Source organism: Ctenopharyngodon idella, chromosome 6, assembly GCF_019924925.1.
Source record: "Ctenopharyngodon idella isolate HZGC_01 chromosome 6, HZGC01, whole genome shotgun sequence".
Lineage (NCBI taxonomy): Eukaryota > Metazoa > Chordata > Actinopteri > Cypriniformes > Xenocyprididae > Ctenopharyngodon > Ctenopharyngodon idella.
Window position 1 is genome coordinate 27,670,270 of NC_067225.1, and position 16,460 is coordinate 27,686,729.

Below are 16,460 nucleotides of genomic sequence, written 5' to 3' on the forward strand. Positions count from 1 at the left end.
ATGCTTAATTAATATATCTCAAATATATAATATATGATGGATATAACAATGCCTTCAGAAAAATAACTTGACTTTTAACTTGCTTTTTAATGCAGATACTTCTTTAAATATCCACTTTTAAACCATTTCATTATTTACTTTCATTATTTATAAAAAAACATGGTAACAGGGCTGACATTATTATATCGTCTCTTACTGAAAGGGTTGTCTTGGAGAGTTCAGACTAGAGTTGTCAAAAGTACCGACTTCGGTACCTAGTCGGTTCTGAAATTTTAAAAATGTGACACTTTGAGAGCTGTTGAGCGAACACCTCTGATTGGCCATTGTGTTCACGGCTCTTCGGATATGTCGGTGATTGGCTTCAATGATCAACGCTGTAAAAATGTTGTAAATAGACATCAATAATGCTCTTCACCGAGCGCTTACACAGATTCACACAGGAGCGTTTGAAACGCCTGATAGACCAGTCCGCTGATAGACGCCTGCTTTCAAACGTTCCCGCTCCCGCTTTCAAATTCAAACACTTCCGTGCGCTTTCAAATGCTACCGTGCGTTGGTTGGACGTATTTGATGAGTGCATCAACACAATGGCCAATCAGAGGTGTTTACGAATCTGCTCAACAGTGCTCAAAGCATCACATTTTTAAAATTTCAGTACCAATAGGTACCGAAGTCGGTACTTTTGACAACTGTAGTTCAGACCTTAAAAGAATGCTAAAAGTTTATTACTACTATTATAAGTTTTATAGTACTATATCCTATTTAATATATTAAATACTTCAGTACTTTAAAATGAAATCTATCTATCTATCTATCTATCTATTGAAAGTGAAATAGTGAAAATAATCTTCATTTTGCCTGCATTTTTTGTTACATTATTTACATTATTTTGTTGCATTAAAGTGGATATTTGCTAATATAGCAAGAAGAAAACCCGTTTGTGTATATTTAGTATGATACAACAACTTCAGAATCACTGCATCATTTCTCCGACTGCATCATTTCTCCAAAAGCTCATTCACTTCCCTCCACATATATACAGCCCAGAAGACAAATCCTCTTTTGGATGCTCTACATGCTCCTTTCTCTGAGTAACCAGAGAACATCTGAGATCATTCTAAGCATCTCCTTCTGTTGTGCTATATTCCATTATGTTAAACAGACCCTATCTAATTTGAATTCTTAATCAAGCTTGTTTTTCCAGCGAAGACAGGCACTTTGCCACAAAAAGATTCGAGGATGATATAGGAGCTGGATTTTTCACACAAATTGGTTCCTGTCTTAGCGATTTATCATTGCAAATTATGAGGGCTCGTCTTGCATTACCATCTAGGTTGGCCATCTTGACCCATCAATCACAGGAGGTTGCCAGGGACACAGAAAAATGATGCTGGGGAACGTCGGAAATCTGACTTTTTTAGCACCCAACCACAACAGGCTATCATGGTGCTACATCTTTTAAATGACTAGGAATGACCATTGAAATCCTAAGATGGCTCATAATCCTGCATTAAGAGTACAAATTTTTAAGTTATGAATAGAGATGCCCCAGTCAACCGGGCAACAATCGGAACTGGTTTTTGATGGTTTTTGCTCCAAACACATGATCGGCTGATCTCGGTTTCTGACTTGCCCACAAACTGCATTACAATCACTTTCCTTACCTAAAACGAAAAAAAAAAAAAAAAAAAAAATGAAAAATCATAATCGGTGCATCACTAGTTTAATAGTTGAACTATTATGCAGTTAAAAATGGATCTGAAGTGACCCAGAGTTCACCCCAAAACTTTTGAACAGTTTGTGTAAACAAAATACGCAAACTGCTCCTGTAATAATAGCATGCTGGGACAACGATGAGCTGTCAAACACAGATACTCTCTTTTTAGCACAAAGTGAATATTTGCTCAGATATAGCAAGAGGAAAAGGGAAGGAAAGAGATAGGCAGGGGAGTGAGAGAGAGAGAGGGAACGAGAGAATACTGGAAGAAGAAAATGAAATCCTGGCAGAATATGAGAGGAAAAATATGAGTAATGATGCGTGCCCATACCTCCTGGGGGAGACCCTGCAGTGTGGCATATTATCTGTCCCTTTTGAAAAATACCTCACACACACGCACATTTTAAATAAACCATAATCAAATCTCACCTTGCAAGCTCTACAGTCAGTTCCTGGGCTCTTTCCTCAGCCAAATCCACACCTAGCTGTGCATATAGTGTCTTTTTGGCTTCTTAAATAAATCTAATTACATTTAACAACTACCTTTACATACATCTGAATTTATAAATGGAATGAAAGGAGTTTAATTATGAAGTAATTTACAAATGCAGCTGCAAAGGTGGGTCACATTATGTTGACAGGCAATTAGCGGTATTGTCTGAGCAATTGAACAGACCTGACAATTAGCACTTTGATGTGTCATTTTTATAAAGCAACACGTGGTACCGAGTTCCAAAAAAGATCATATTGCCAGTGGCAGAATTATAGGCGCATCTGTCACAAAAATAGCAAATTTATTTGTTCACATGGGACAAAGTAGAATATTATAACAGCATATGTCGAACATGGACAAATTGCATCAGCAAAAGGGGATAAGTGGTCCAAGCTCACACGTACACTCTTAAAAAAAAGGTTCACTGGGGTTCTCTATAGAACTCTAGGGTTCTTGACTCCATTTTAAAGATGCCAAAAAGGTTCTATATAAGGAGAAATGTCTTAAGCCTCATCCAAGTAGTTTATGTTGAGTTATGGAGCTCATATAGGGAATGCAAGTTTAAGTCCGGCTCAAAACATCCCACAAAGAAGGAAAATGAGCACACTTTTACCTTAATTGTTTCTTCTAGACAGCAGTGAGACTAAATAGTGAGCAAAGGCAGACTTTTGCTTAAGATTCCTGCTTTTCAGATGTCTCTCCTGTAAAAAAAAAAAAATCCATACTGTCTAGAGTTTCATAAAAGAAATTTTTCAATTTAAACTATATTTCATTTATGATCTAATTACATTTATGTCTTCGAAGGGATTTTAGGAGAAACATCTGAGAAAAAGCTGACACTCTGATATCTTTCTCCCCATCATTTCCTGCCCTTTCTATATTATCTCAGCAAATAAAAGTGGCAAAAGGCCAAAATAAAAACTAAAAAAGTACAGTTTCAGAGACTTTTTCTGCACCTTTATGAAAAAACTCTCAACAAAAACCTTTATATTAAGAGCTTCACAAAGCTGAAATTTATTACGGCACTGCTATACGGAAACTGTCTTTATCCAAGGCCAACACAAAGACACATAACCTGGTGTAGGAGTAAATCCTGGACTCCTGAGCAATGAGAAAAAGTATAAAATATACCTAATAAATGTTTCCTTCCGTCTGAACTGAAGTTTTGAAGAAGTCAAAGGATGCATGTTAAACCTAAATGGTTGAATAATAAGATAAGTAGCGACTAGCGAGCCACATTATATAATTACTCATACATTTTGGTGCTGCTAGTGATGCTGAAAATTACATACTTAATCTTTAAATTAAAAAACAAAATTAACATGCATTATGTGCATTTGAAAAGGTATGATGGTGTGAAAGTACACTACCATTCAAAAGTTTGGGTGGTTGATTCTCTTATGCCCACCAAGACAGCATTTATTTGATCAAAAATACAGTAAAAGCTATTTAAAATAACTGTTTTCTATCTTAACGTATTTTAAAATGTAATTCATATCTGTGATGGTAAAGCTGAATTTTTAGCATCATTACTCCAGTCTTCAGTGTCACATGATCCTTCAGAAATCATTCTAATATTTTGATTTAGTGCTCAAGAAACATTTATTATTATCAATGTTGAAAACAGTTGTGGTACTTAATATTTTTGTGGAAACCATGATCCGTTTTCATGATTTTTTGATGGATACAAAGTTCAAAAAACACGATTGATTTGAAATAGAAGTTTTTGTAACATTATAAAAATACTTATAGCCAATATTGGTAAATGTAATGCATCCATGTAGAGTAAAAGTATTAATTTCTTTTAAAAAAATATTATTGACCCCAAACTTTTGGATGGTAGTGTACAAAACTATACAGGCCCAGCATCCTATATAGTGACTATGTTTACGTGCGCCCTCATAATGCAATTATAATGGGATTTTGCCGATATTGTGATTAAACTCTGCCTTGTGTAAACACAATACTTCCATTAAACTAATGCAATTACGCTCATAATCATAGTAACCATAATCATATTAAACTATGTGGTGTACGTGGATTTTAATCACAATGTAAACACCTTAATCGCATTATTACCGCTCTGACCTAAGTGTGTACGTACTCGGACGTACACAGATGAACATAAATTAACATTATTCTGAAGAATTGCTGAACTCTGTCAACACAACTCACTGCGCAATCTCTGCTCCTTATCTTCATCCAGAGATGGTGCGAAGAATGTGACAGCAGCGTAGGCAACTACAGTCACAGTTACGCCAAATAATATCCAATACGTCCATAGAAATGTGTTTTGCGTTTGACGTAAGTGGATTAAAACAGCGGCCAGTAACACACCTACGGTATGTGAGTTAATCATTTGTGATGTGCATTAGGGTATGTGAAGAATTGCGATAAAAATAACCAGTGAGCTTTGCTCGTGTCATGTAAACATCTTACTGTGATTAAGTCCTTACCCTTAATTGAAAAAATATATCGCATTATTGGTGCACATGTAAACGTAATCACTCTCTGATCATGCCATTTTCTGTAGAGTTTCATATAGAGAATCACCTCCTGGAATGACGTTCTGGAGCTCAAAGCGAGAAATAAACTCCTACTTTCTTCATCCCTCACAGAACTGGAGGCTTTTCTACTTTGCAGGATTGTGCAATATTTCACTCGAGATTGTTGGAAGCTGTTCTGAAAGCAAAAGTTGGACCTGCTCTTTATTAGGTTCTTGAGATCAATATATTGTTAGGATGGTTCTGTTATTTTATCCACCCTCTGATAAAGTTAACAGGATCCTTTATAGGTCATTGGCATGCACATAAACAATGCTGATTTGCATATTACATGCCTAAATTGGGAAAATTACCAACAAAGACCTACTTATCCAGTTTCCAAACTGAATAATGTTAAGCTAGAATACTTGAACTAGAGAATACAATTAGGTTGGCCATTCTTTTGCCAAGCAGAAAGCAATCCATAGCATGAATAATCATTGCCAGTGTCTCCAGTACATTTTTAACACTTATTTTTCATATTTATTGCATTAACTTATTGCACATAAAAGCAAATGTGTCAATCCTTAAATAGATTTTAGAAGGGCTTTTTTGGGCAATCTGTAATTGTTTTCGCACCTGTCAAGCTTTGATTTACTTTTGCTGTGAAAATGGGTTTAAAGGAGGGAAAAGGTAAAGAGGTAAAACCTGCAGAATGCTTCTGGCTTAGAAATTATTGTGAGAGCATGAAAGGTTCGAGTGCATTTTGGCTCGGCTCAAAAGAAGCACAAACACGGAGACTAAAAACACTTACAATGCTTCACAAATTTTAAAAGAACTTTAAAGCTTTAGCAAAGAAAAGCTACTGAACTGCTTTCATGGACACAGCCTGGTAGCAGTGCTTGCTGATATTGGTGGGATTGTCCTAAAGATGACTTGGTGGGATGGTCCAGCTGACCAACTGCAGGAAGTGCGATGTCTAGTATAGGGATGGTTGATCTGTATGGACCAGACACCACGGTTTGAAACACATATGATTCTCAGATTAATTGCAAAGTTTAAATCAACCTAGAGTTCATCATAAAGTTCATCATTTGCACGTGTTTTAGGTTCTGTCAATTGTGTGCGCACACACAGAGCTGCGTAGATGCACATGAAAACCGAATTCCGTTCACTTTCACGTCTATTTGTGCTTGAACGGACACATACACGCAAAATTAGGACAAAATGTCCGTCTCTGCGAGTATCCTTGTAATAAAACCGCGCATTCAGTCTTAAAGTGACAGCAGGCTAATATTCTTACTGCTTTCTGCGTCATGAATGTTATCAAACAACAAAATACAAAGAAGAAATCACTTTTGCAGCTTTAACACAGATTAATTATATTTATACAGTGAAGACTATAATTTACATATAAAGCACTGTTTAATTCATTTAAATCACCCTAATTATTCTAGAATTATTCATTCTTTCCAAATTGAGCTATTCAAGTAATCTGGTAAATTTATTTCATATCGCAATATACATCGCAGAAAAACAAAATATCGCAATGTCACTTTTTCCAATATCTTGCAGCCCTAATAGAAACAAGAACTAAACAGAGCGTTACTGTCAGACTGGGAAGAGATGTGCCGCAACAATGTAAAATATGTGAAAAATAATGTGTTTTTTGAACATTCAAGCATGAAAACCTATTCTAGTAGACTCCAAAAACAAAATAAAGAATTAAAAGGGCATAACAGGTCCTCTTTAAGAAAAGCTTAGGCTAGAGCACAGAAAACATTACAAAGGCACAGATTCAGGTCCAGAAGCCTGAGTCTGCTTTGTTTTGCTTTCTTTTCAAAATGAATACAGTTCATTACAAATTATATTAATATCAGCATAAATATTTGATTGAAAATCATGAATATGTACATGAGAATGTCTCTTTTTGTCTCTTTTTGCTTTAATATTTTTAATTATATTTATTTAAAAAAAAAATTAAAATCCTAAAAACTTGCTTATTTTTAGATTAATTTCCTATTTAACCCTACATTTTCAATAGGGTCTAATCACACTATGTTAATTAATTGATCAAATTTAATATTTTAGTAGTAAAATATAATGGAATAAATAACTTCAAATTAATTATGTGGTCAACTAATTAAGAAAAGGTGCCAAGGCGATACCATGGCAAGTGATTTCAGATGGAAATATAATGGTACTGTATTTTGATATACCGTATATCATAATACTGAATGACAATATATTCATGAGACACTGTATTTACATAATACTCTGCAATGTTTCAAATAATGTCCAAAAAGCAAGGTATTACCACAGTACCATGTCCAAAAATCAATGCAGTACCATGGTACTTTGTACAGTTTTGTTAGTGCTGTTTAATAGCTCTTCCAAGTTGAAGAAACCTTTAAGAACAACACAGGTTGTTGAAGACAGAGATCCATAAAATGAAATCATTTCTTCTGTAACATCTGTAATATGCTTTTATATGCCTCATAAAACTACTTTATGAAAAATTGGATGCAACCTTGTTGAAAAGAGAAAAAGCTTTTCCTATTGTTCTTAAATTCCACAGAACCGCATCAGCTATTGTGCTGTCAAACCACCTAGTGACACTGGCATGGGTTTTACTTGACAGTGAACGCACAACACCAGTGCTCTGACATGGACAAGCTACAAAACAACGAAATTGAATCAAAAGAGAGACAGAAAAAAAAGACAGTTAAAGTGTCTGGTAAGAAGATAAAACCTTTGTATGGGGGAAAAATGTGTGAAAGACAAGCAAAAATGAACCAACAAGTACTGCAGACAGATATTGCTTGTGAATTGAATCATAAACCTTCATACTGACTAGCCTCATTAATGGTTTCAGTGAAACTGCTATGGAACCACAGCTATACCTGAGAAACAACAACAACATCTGTTCAAAACACTCATGGAAACTTGTGCATGGTCTCTAACACTTTACAGTCTGCTTTACAGACTAGGTTTCAAACCAAACCTAGAGGAAAACTGTATTAAATCGGTACTCAAACCCAACATATTGTAAGTCCTAAGATAAGAAAGAGCAACCTATAAGTTGCTCTCTCTTATCTTAGGACTTATGTTGGGTTTGAGTACTGATTTAATCTCAGATGTTTCTCCATTAGGAGGTTTAAAAATGTTAACAAATTAAAGAAGTGTTGACATACTAAATTTATGTGAATAGCAGCACAGATCGTTTGAGTTCATATTGAGATCTCAGACTTTCGCCCACCATTTCACATTAAATGTCTTTTAAAATCCAATTCAATTCCTAAATTTGCAGAAACAAACATGATGCAGACATGCAATTTGAATTTGAATGTAAGGATGTAGAATTAATTAAATTGAACAAAATAATAACTGTAATTTTTAACAAGAAATAAATGAAGAAATGACAAGTTTGTCAAGATAAATTTGTAATGTTTTGAAAACTTTGAAAAAAGTTTAAACAGCCTTAAAGTTTCAACAGACAGACAGAATGACAGACAGAATGATAGATATACAAACAGACAGACAGACAGACAGACGATAGATAGATAGATAGAATGACAGAACAATAGACAGATAGAACGACAGACAGACAGATAGATAGAACGACAGACAGATAGAATGACAGACGGATAGATAGATAGATAGATAGATAGATAGACAATCTTTTAATTCTAAATTTTGCACAACTCTAATATCTTGGCATATCTGATCAGGTTGTGGCTCTAGAGGAGATTCTCAGGAGGGAAAAAAAGAGTCTAAGAAGCATGAAACTTTAGAAAATATCTCCATTCACTTTACACTCAAACACACACCAGATATTGAGATATTAAAGAGATGTCATTTGGGGTTTTCGTTCCTACAGAGAGATATGAAAAGCAACCACACAGAAAAAAATCAGTATCTCAGAAAACAGTATCCTCTGAAATAGATCATTGGATCATGGAAACGACATTTGGAAAATGCTGCACCATCTATTAGAGCGGGCATACTGCGGAAGAAAGCCTCGCAGGGCTTATCGCACGACTTCACATGGTAAATACACATATATGGCTGCCAGCAAGCACGAAAGAAAGGAAAAAGCACCATTTAAAGATCATTCCATGCTAGAGGGCTGCTGAAACTACAGGCATAAATGTTCCTCATCCCTCTGAGCACAGACACAAGTCAGAATGCTGGCAAAGAACAAGCCGGCACTGGTCTGTCAGAGCTGATGAAGCGAACAGTTCAGACGCCCAGAGGAATGAGAGAAGAAAAAAAAGTCTGAAATAAAAAGATAAAAGATCAGCTGGAAATACGAGCAGAAAAAAAGAGAGAGTTTGAAATGAGATAAGAGCAATTGCTGTTCACGATTATTGACTGTATGTCTGCCAGAGGCCATTGATTGATTCATTTTCATAACTCTCAATAAAAGCCCTTCAAGTATGGAATAAGAGCAATCCAGCAATTGCTTCCAGATTCTGCTGAGTTAGAGGTGTTATAGATTATGTAAAAATTCCCTCTCTGAGACAAAGCATTTCCAATTGATTTCACCAAGTGGACTTCTATTGCTGTAAAACACGTAAAACTAATAGACCAAACCCACCTGCCACTTATCAAAAAGGAAATATACTCATTAAATTTCCCAAGAGGGTTGATTCCCCACAGACACACAGGCTTATGCTGAGTAAACATTGTTGCTATTGCTTACCGATGCTGTGCACACATTATCATTATTTATTGGTCGAAGGAGAGAATGACTCACCTGAATACGCCCAATAGGGTTCCTCAGACGCCCTCCGCTCTCGTTGAGTGGCTGAGCTCCCACGATGCTCTGTTTCCACATGTGAAGCTGTCAGAGATAAATCAGATGACGCTATAATGACTTTCCATTAACAATCACTGCATAACATAATCAATACAATATTGTCCACCTTAGAAAATGCTGTGCCTGTAATGCTATATTTGTCTCAGGTATATTCAATGCTGGCTTAACATCCTGAAGTGGAGGAAGAAAATCTCACCTCCATAGCCTGCTTCAATAGAACTGCTTACACGCCGTGTCTCTTGATAAAGTAATCAAAAGTAATAATAACACTAATAATAACACTCAAAGAGTACTCAGCAGGGCCTCCGAACCTGTGAAAAAACTGGCACTTGGCTTCTCTTATTAGAAACACTCACACCAGCTGAAGTTCCGGTCGGCATAATTACCAAAGAACGGCATGATTTGTAATTCTGAATAAGTAGTAGTAGGAGGTAATACTTAACAAACAGAAAGTTTCTTTTTGATTATCAGGCTTCTTTTACTCTCACCTGTCGAGTGAGAGTTCATGATTTGAAAGAAATGGAACCCACAGAAAAAGTTTCTAAATTAAAATCGGCATGCATTTGCGCTTATACTCTGCAGTGCTTTGTGAAAAGTACAATTTGTCTTTTACTCTATTGAAATTTTGTCAATATTATCTGCCTACAGTACCGGAGGCTGCACTTTTAGGACCGCAGCAGTTTCAGGACAGCATTTCTAGGATTTTTGTTCCTAGGAATTTTGTTCTACACTGGTCTAAAAAATTACCTGGACACTTAAGACACACTTAAAATCACATTAACCATGTAACATTTGGCAACTAGAATGTGCTCATAATGCGTTTTTTTTTTAGAAAAGGGTTTAGACTTTTACATTGTTACAAAAAAATGTAAATTCTATTTCATTATGCTTTTCTTTAAAACATACTATTAAAGGGTTAGTTCACCCAAAAATGAAAATTCTGTTAGTAATTACTCACCCTCATGTCGTTCCACACCCGTAAGACCTTCGTTCATCTTTGGAACACAAATTAAGATATTTTTGATAAAATCCGATGGCTCAGTGAGGCCTCCATTGCCAGCAAGACAATTAACACTTTCAAACACCCAGAAAGGTACTAATGACATATTTAAAACAGTTCATGTGACTACAGTGGTTCAACCTTAATGTTATGAATTGACGAGAATACTTTGCGGCAAAAATAACATGTAATAATAATAATAATACAAAATAACGACTTTATTCAACAATATCTACAGTGGTGGGCAATTTCAAAACACTGCTTCATGAAGTTTCAAAGCTTTACGAATCTTTTGTTTTGAATCAGTGGTTCGGAGCATGAATCAAACTGCCAAAGTCACGCAAACCATTGAAATTTCGAAACTTATGACGTAACGAAGCCTCATTTACTGAAATCACGTGACTTTCACGCTCCGAACCACTGATTCGAAACAAAAGATTTGTAAAGCTTCGAAGCTTCATGAAGCAGTGTTTTGAAAAAGTATTCTCGTCGCTTCATAACATTAAGGTTGAACCACTGTAGTCACATGAACTGTTTTAAATACTTCTTTAGTAGCTTTCTGGGCATTGAAAGTGTTAATTATCTTGCTGGCAATGCAGGCCTCACAGAGCCATCGAATTTTATCAAAAATATCTTAATTTGTGTTCTGAAGATGAACGAAGGTCTTACAGGTGTGGAATGACATGAGGGTGAGTAATTAATGACAGAATTTTCATTTTTGGGTGAACTAATCAAATAATCCTTTAATCAAATAATCCTGAAGAATTCCAATAAAACATGTTTCTTGAGCACCAAATCAGCATATTAGAATGATTTCTAAGGATCATGTGACATGCTGAAAATTCAGCTTTGCCATCACAGGAATAAATTACATGAAAATATATTCATATAGAAAACTTTTTAAAATTTCACAATATTACTGTTGGCCTTTCAAAATCATTAAAAAAATCTTACCAACCCCAAACTTCTGAAAAGCTGCGTTTACAGAAAAGTTATTTTGTGAAATGATTTGCTTGAAAAATATGCTTATACTATCATTCTTTAAAAGTTAATTGACACTTTGGTTTATATTTTTGTTATAAAATGTAATTAGATAAAACATAAATACTAAATAAGGGCTGCTGAACAAGATATGTGATTTTTAATATTTTAAAGCACTGCAGTTCAAAAATGTAAAAAGCATGTAACAGCATTTTAGATTTTATAATGTTTGGTCAGTGCAAATATTGGCCTAACAGCTTAACTTTGGATGAAAGCGCTTGTTAAATTAATATATGTAAATGCAGAAATATTCTTACTAACAACAACAAACACTGTATAAGCATTCAATGTCAGCATTCTGATTTTTATCATCAATGACAATGGCTTTCATCTTTTGTGGCAAATATATACAGTACTTACACAAATTGCTCCAGGTTGTTAAACAAATTTCAATGCTTGCAAAATAGCACCACAATATTAATTCGGCCTAATATTTGAGATCACTGTACTGCTTAAAGATGAATGATTTTATAGCAAACATAAACAACTTTCCTTGCAGTATTTTGCACAAACCATTCATCCATCTGTGCCAACATCCAAAATATAGGGCAGTGCTATACAGAGCTCTTTATATGGTTGACTAGTGCACCTTTATTCCGTTCTCAGCTACTGAACTCTGTAGCTGCTTCAAAGTGATTATTCGGCTCTTTGTGGCTTCTTTCATAAGTCTCCTTCTGCATGCAGGGTTTTGAGGGACAGTCTTTTCACAGCAGCAGTAGCTGACTTTCTGGTAACTGAACAAAAAGTGCTCTCTGGGGCATCTAATCGACATGGAGATTAAGGGAGATTTTTTTTCTGATATATGCCTTTGTTTAACTGTAACTTTTCCTTGATAGATTTAGTCTTCATTTTCACAGCTGTCTTACAAATTCACACCCCTAGTAATGACTGCTTAACTGTGGGTTTCTGTCTAGAAAACGCAGTAGTTATTTAAATGATGCACAGATCGTTGGGGTTATTATAAATCAGCTATAACATATGGAGCCCCACACATGACGCAGGAAAAAAGTAAATTGTGCGCACAATTTACTGTTTGTTCCCTCAATTTACTATATCGTGCGCACGATTTACCATTTCGTTCCAACGGTTTGCTAAATTGTGTGCACGATTTACTATTTGTTCCCTCGATTTACTAAACCGTACGCACGATTTACTAATTCTTTCCCTCGATTTGCTAAATTGTTCGCACGATTTACTATTTCGTTCCCTCGATTTGCTAAATTGTGTGCACGATTTACTATTTTGTTCCTTCAATTTGCTAAATCGTACGCATGATTTACTATTTCGTTCCCTTGATTTGCTAAATCGTACGCATGATTTACTATTTGTTCCCTCGATTTACTAAACTGTACACACGATTTACTAATTCTTTCCCTCGATTTGCTAAATTGTGCGTACAATTTACTATTTTGTTCCTTCAGTTTGCTAAATCATGCACATGATTTACTATTTGTTCCCTCAATTTACTAAACCGTATGCACGATTTACTAATTCTTTCCCTCGATTTGCTAAATTGTGCACACAATTTACTATTTTGTTCCTTCAATTCGCTAAATCGCGCACACGATTTACAATTTTTTCCTTCGATTTGCTAAATCGTGCGCATGATTTACTATTTTGTTTCCTCGATTTGCTAAATTGTGCACACGATTTACTAATTCGTTCCCTCAATTTTCTAAATCGTGCGCACGATTTACTAATTCGCATAAATCATGCGCAGCCTACTATTTTTTTTCTGCATGTCATGTGCGGGGCTCCGTAATAACAAATTATATTTATATATTTTATATATTTTTTTAATTTCTTAAACAAAAATAACATAACATTTATTCCCATCAAGAGGTGCATCAAGTTTTGGTCAAGATCTTGTATTGACAATGCAGGAGTCAAGCACTCGGTAAAGTCTACTCCAGCACATCCCAAAGTCTTTCAATGAATGGATTAATTAGATTAGATTATGGAAATACAAGGACAATTAACTGTACAGTACCTTACTGTAAAGAATAAAAATTTAATATACACATTTCCACTTCTTATGATGAAACACGTTAGAGAGGTTGGCAAGGACTGCTGGGGACGATGGGATGGAATCAAAAGTATTGAAGTGTACACTTCTTGGTGTGCATCAGAAAGATGCATTCTGGGGCGTAAAGGATAGGAGTTCTCCTCCAGACATATTAATATTTCAAGCAGCAGTACCCTAAAAGTACAAGTTTCCCCAGCTGTGCCTGGTATACCCTGCTATTCTCCCTTTGGCTTTGTAAAGACCCTGCTTATCTTGCTCTGTGTGTTTCAAAGCCTCCTGGTGAGAGACCCCTATGTCTCTTCGAGACAATTAAAGAAACTCTGAACAACACTATGCCTTTTCATACTCAACTTTAAAGAGCTTCTTTTCCTGCTTTATTGAACCATATGGCAGATCATATGTCAGGAAGAGACTAGCGGTTTAGTGCATTTATAAATTCATCTAGTAATGGTTTTCTGCAATAAATAAATAAATAAATAAAAAGTTAAAATGTGAACCAAAAATGCATTATAAATGTAGTTAGTGTCTTAAGGAGCTATTTATACCTCACTCGATTTTAAGAAAACTATTTGCATTGTATAACCTAATGTAGTCAATTTAATTAATTAAACAATATTATAAATAATGATCATATTTTGACTTGAATAAAACAAGTTAATTTAGATCTATAAAATGAAGCTTAATGATGTTACTTAAGCTGTGCTGCCCACTTCATCTAGCAAATTTGTTTCACACTACCATATATTTTGTTAAAAAGGTATCATCTTATTTGGCTGCCTGTGATTGAAACGTGAAAACTTTGTTTGCATGTTAAAGAGAATTTTATATGTGGCAAGTGAAATAAAGTTTGTGTCAAAGTTAACTATATACTACTAACTACTAACTATATAAACCATACATTTTGATGAATTTTTGTAGAAACTGTGATATTTTTTTTTTCAGGATTCTGAATAGAAAGTTTAGAAGAACAGCATTTATTTGTTGTTTAAATATATTTTGCTGAATAAAAGTATACATTTCTTAAAAAAATCTTGCTGATGGTAGTGGGTTTCAATTTTTATTTCAAATGTGTTCACTAATGTGAACATACCCCTATCCTATGGAAGCTTGTTTCCACCACTAAATTAAAAAAAAAAAAAAGGTAATTGCAACTTTTTCTCACAATTCTGACTTTTTTCAAGCAATTACAAGATATAAACTCACAATTCTGACTTCTTTTCTCTGAATTGTGAGATATAAACTCACAATGGCGAGTTATAAAATCCAAATTCTGAGGAAAAAAATTAATTTTTCTCAGAATTGTGAGTTTATATCTCACAATTCTGACTTTATAGCACGCAATTCTGACTTCATAACTCAATTGTGAGTTTATATCACACAATCCTGACTTAATAAACCTTTTTTATTTTTTATTCAGTGGCGGAAACAAGCTTCCATACTATCCTGAGACATCTTTGATTTGAGACAAAAAAATTTTACCTGCCATGTAGAAATTTGGTGAGTAAATGATAACATTTTCATTTTCAAGTGAACTACAGCTTTAACAAACCATTACCAGATGTATAGTTCAACACATTACGTGCACACATGTTGTGAGCTCTTAAACAGAGCATCTTGTCAAGCAGTCATCAGATCTCAGAACTGAAGTGCAATTCCTCATTTTATCTCACTTCAAAGTGTCTTAAAGTGACTCGGTCTCTGGGGCGAAGACACCCTGGTGCTGCTACTCTTGCATAAACAGATTTTCCAATCCTTCGCTCCGCTCTTGCCCTCACTTGCATCATTACTTTGGAGATTAATTAGTGGCTGCACTAAGTCGATTCCCTCCATTGCAGCAATTACGTCCACTCTTATTGGTTAGTAAGCAATTAGAGCTGCTCTCATTGGTTAGCGGCCTGTCTAGGTCTGTTTATCGTTTAATCCCTGATGGACAGCAACAGACTACGTAGAGAGTTGTACTGGCATGGCAGACAATTAGCAACCGTGAAAGCTATCAGAAACCATTCAAAGGTTATGAATAGGGAACACTAACCTATAATGATTTTCTCATCGCTCGTTACAAAGGGTAAACATTAGGTTCCGACCTAAAATAATGGACTCAATACCTTAGTGCTTGCGCAAGGCTTGTTTGAAGTCTTTTCCCATGGGCCTTTAAAACAGTAGCTACCAGCCAGCAGGCGCCACATCAGCAAACCAGTCCTCTGAGGAAATATGTTTGCATGTCTGGCGTTTGACGCGGTAAGGAGATGGCAAATAAAGTGAATGAAAGATGGCTTGCTAAAGGTGAGCTGTGTGTGTGCCTGTAGCGGGCTTGTTGTTATGAGGGGGGAGGTATACAAGAAACAGGCAATATGTGCACTGGCAGATTGTGATGCCAGGTGCATTTACGCAGTTGAGTGCAGCTAAACATGACATTAAAGAGGAACTGCTGCCTCTGAACTCACAAACATCAACATAACGGGTAACCTGGGCAACCTACACATGGGTAAACACGTACACGCAGGGACACGCAGGTGCTAGCAGATGTGAGGTGTCCTCTAACACACAATTGTTACATCTACAATCCATGTTTAAGTCTGCAGTATAGTTGTTTGCTGATGAAATAACATGCCTAACTGTAATTTTTACATTTTTGTAAAGAAAATATGATAGGTGTTTGCCCATGCAAAACTCTCCAAAACAATGCATTTTTCTATGTAGTTGCTAAAGTGTTGCTGGGCAGCACATTAGACACTCTAAAGCCCTGGGTATACTTGTTTTTTTTGTTTTTTTACAGTCGAATGCACAGCCTTGCAAAGCCTATACTTAAAGGTGCAGTAAGGGGTATTTGAACTGTGCTGTTGGACATTGTTGATATTTGAAATCAACCCAAACAAAC

At 35.5% G+C, this 16,460-nt stretch overlaps 1 protein-coding gene across 4 annotated transcripts in view; it reads right to left on the reverse strand.

The window, feature by feature from the left end:
* ca16b (carbonic anhydrase XVI b) overlaps positions 1–16,460 on the reverse strand; it is a 95,681-nt gene that overhangs the window by 59,949 nt on the left and 19,272 nt on the right. For all 4 annotated transcript variants that reach the window (XM_051897617.1, XM_051897619.1, XM_051897620.1 and 1 more), the window contains exon 2: positions 9,453–9,539. In XM_051897617.1, the coding sequence (XP_051753577.1) occupies positions 9,453–9,539 (87 nt within the window). The remainder of the gene's footprint in view (positions 1–9,452; positions 9,540–16,460) is intronic.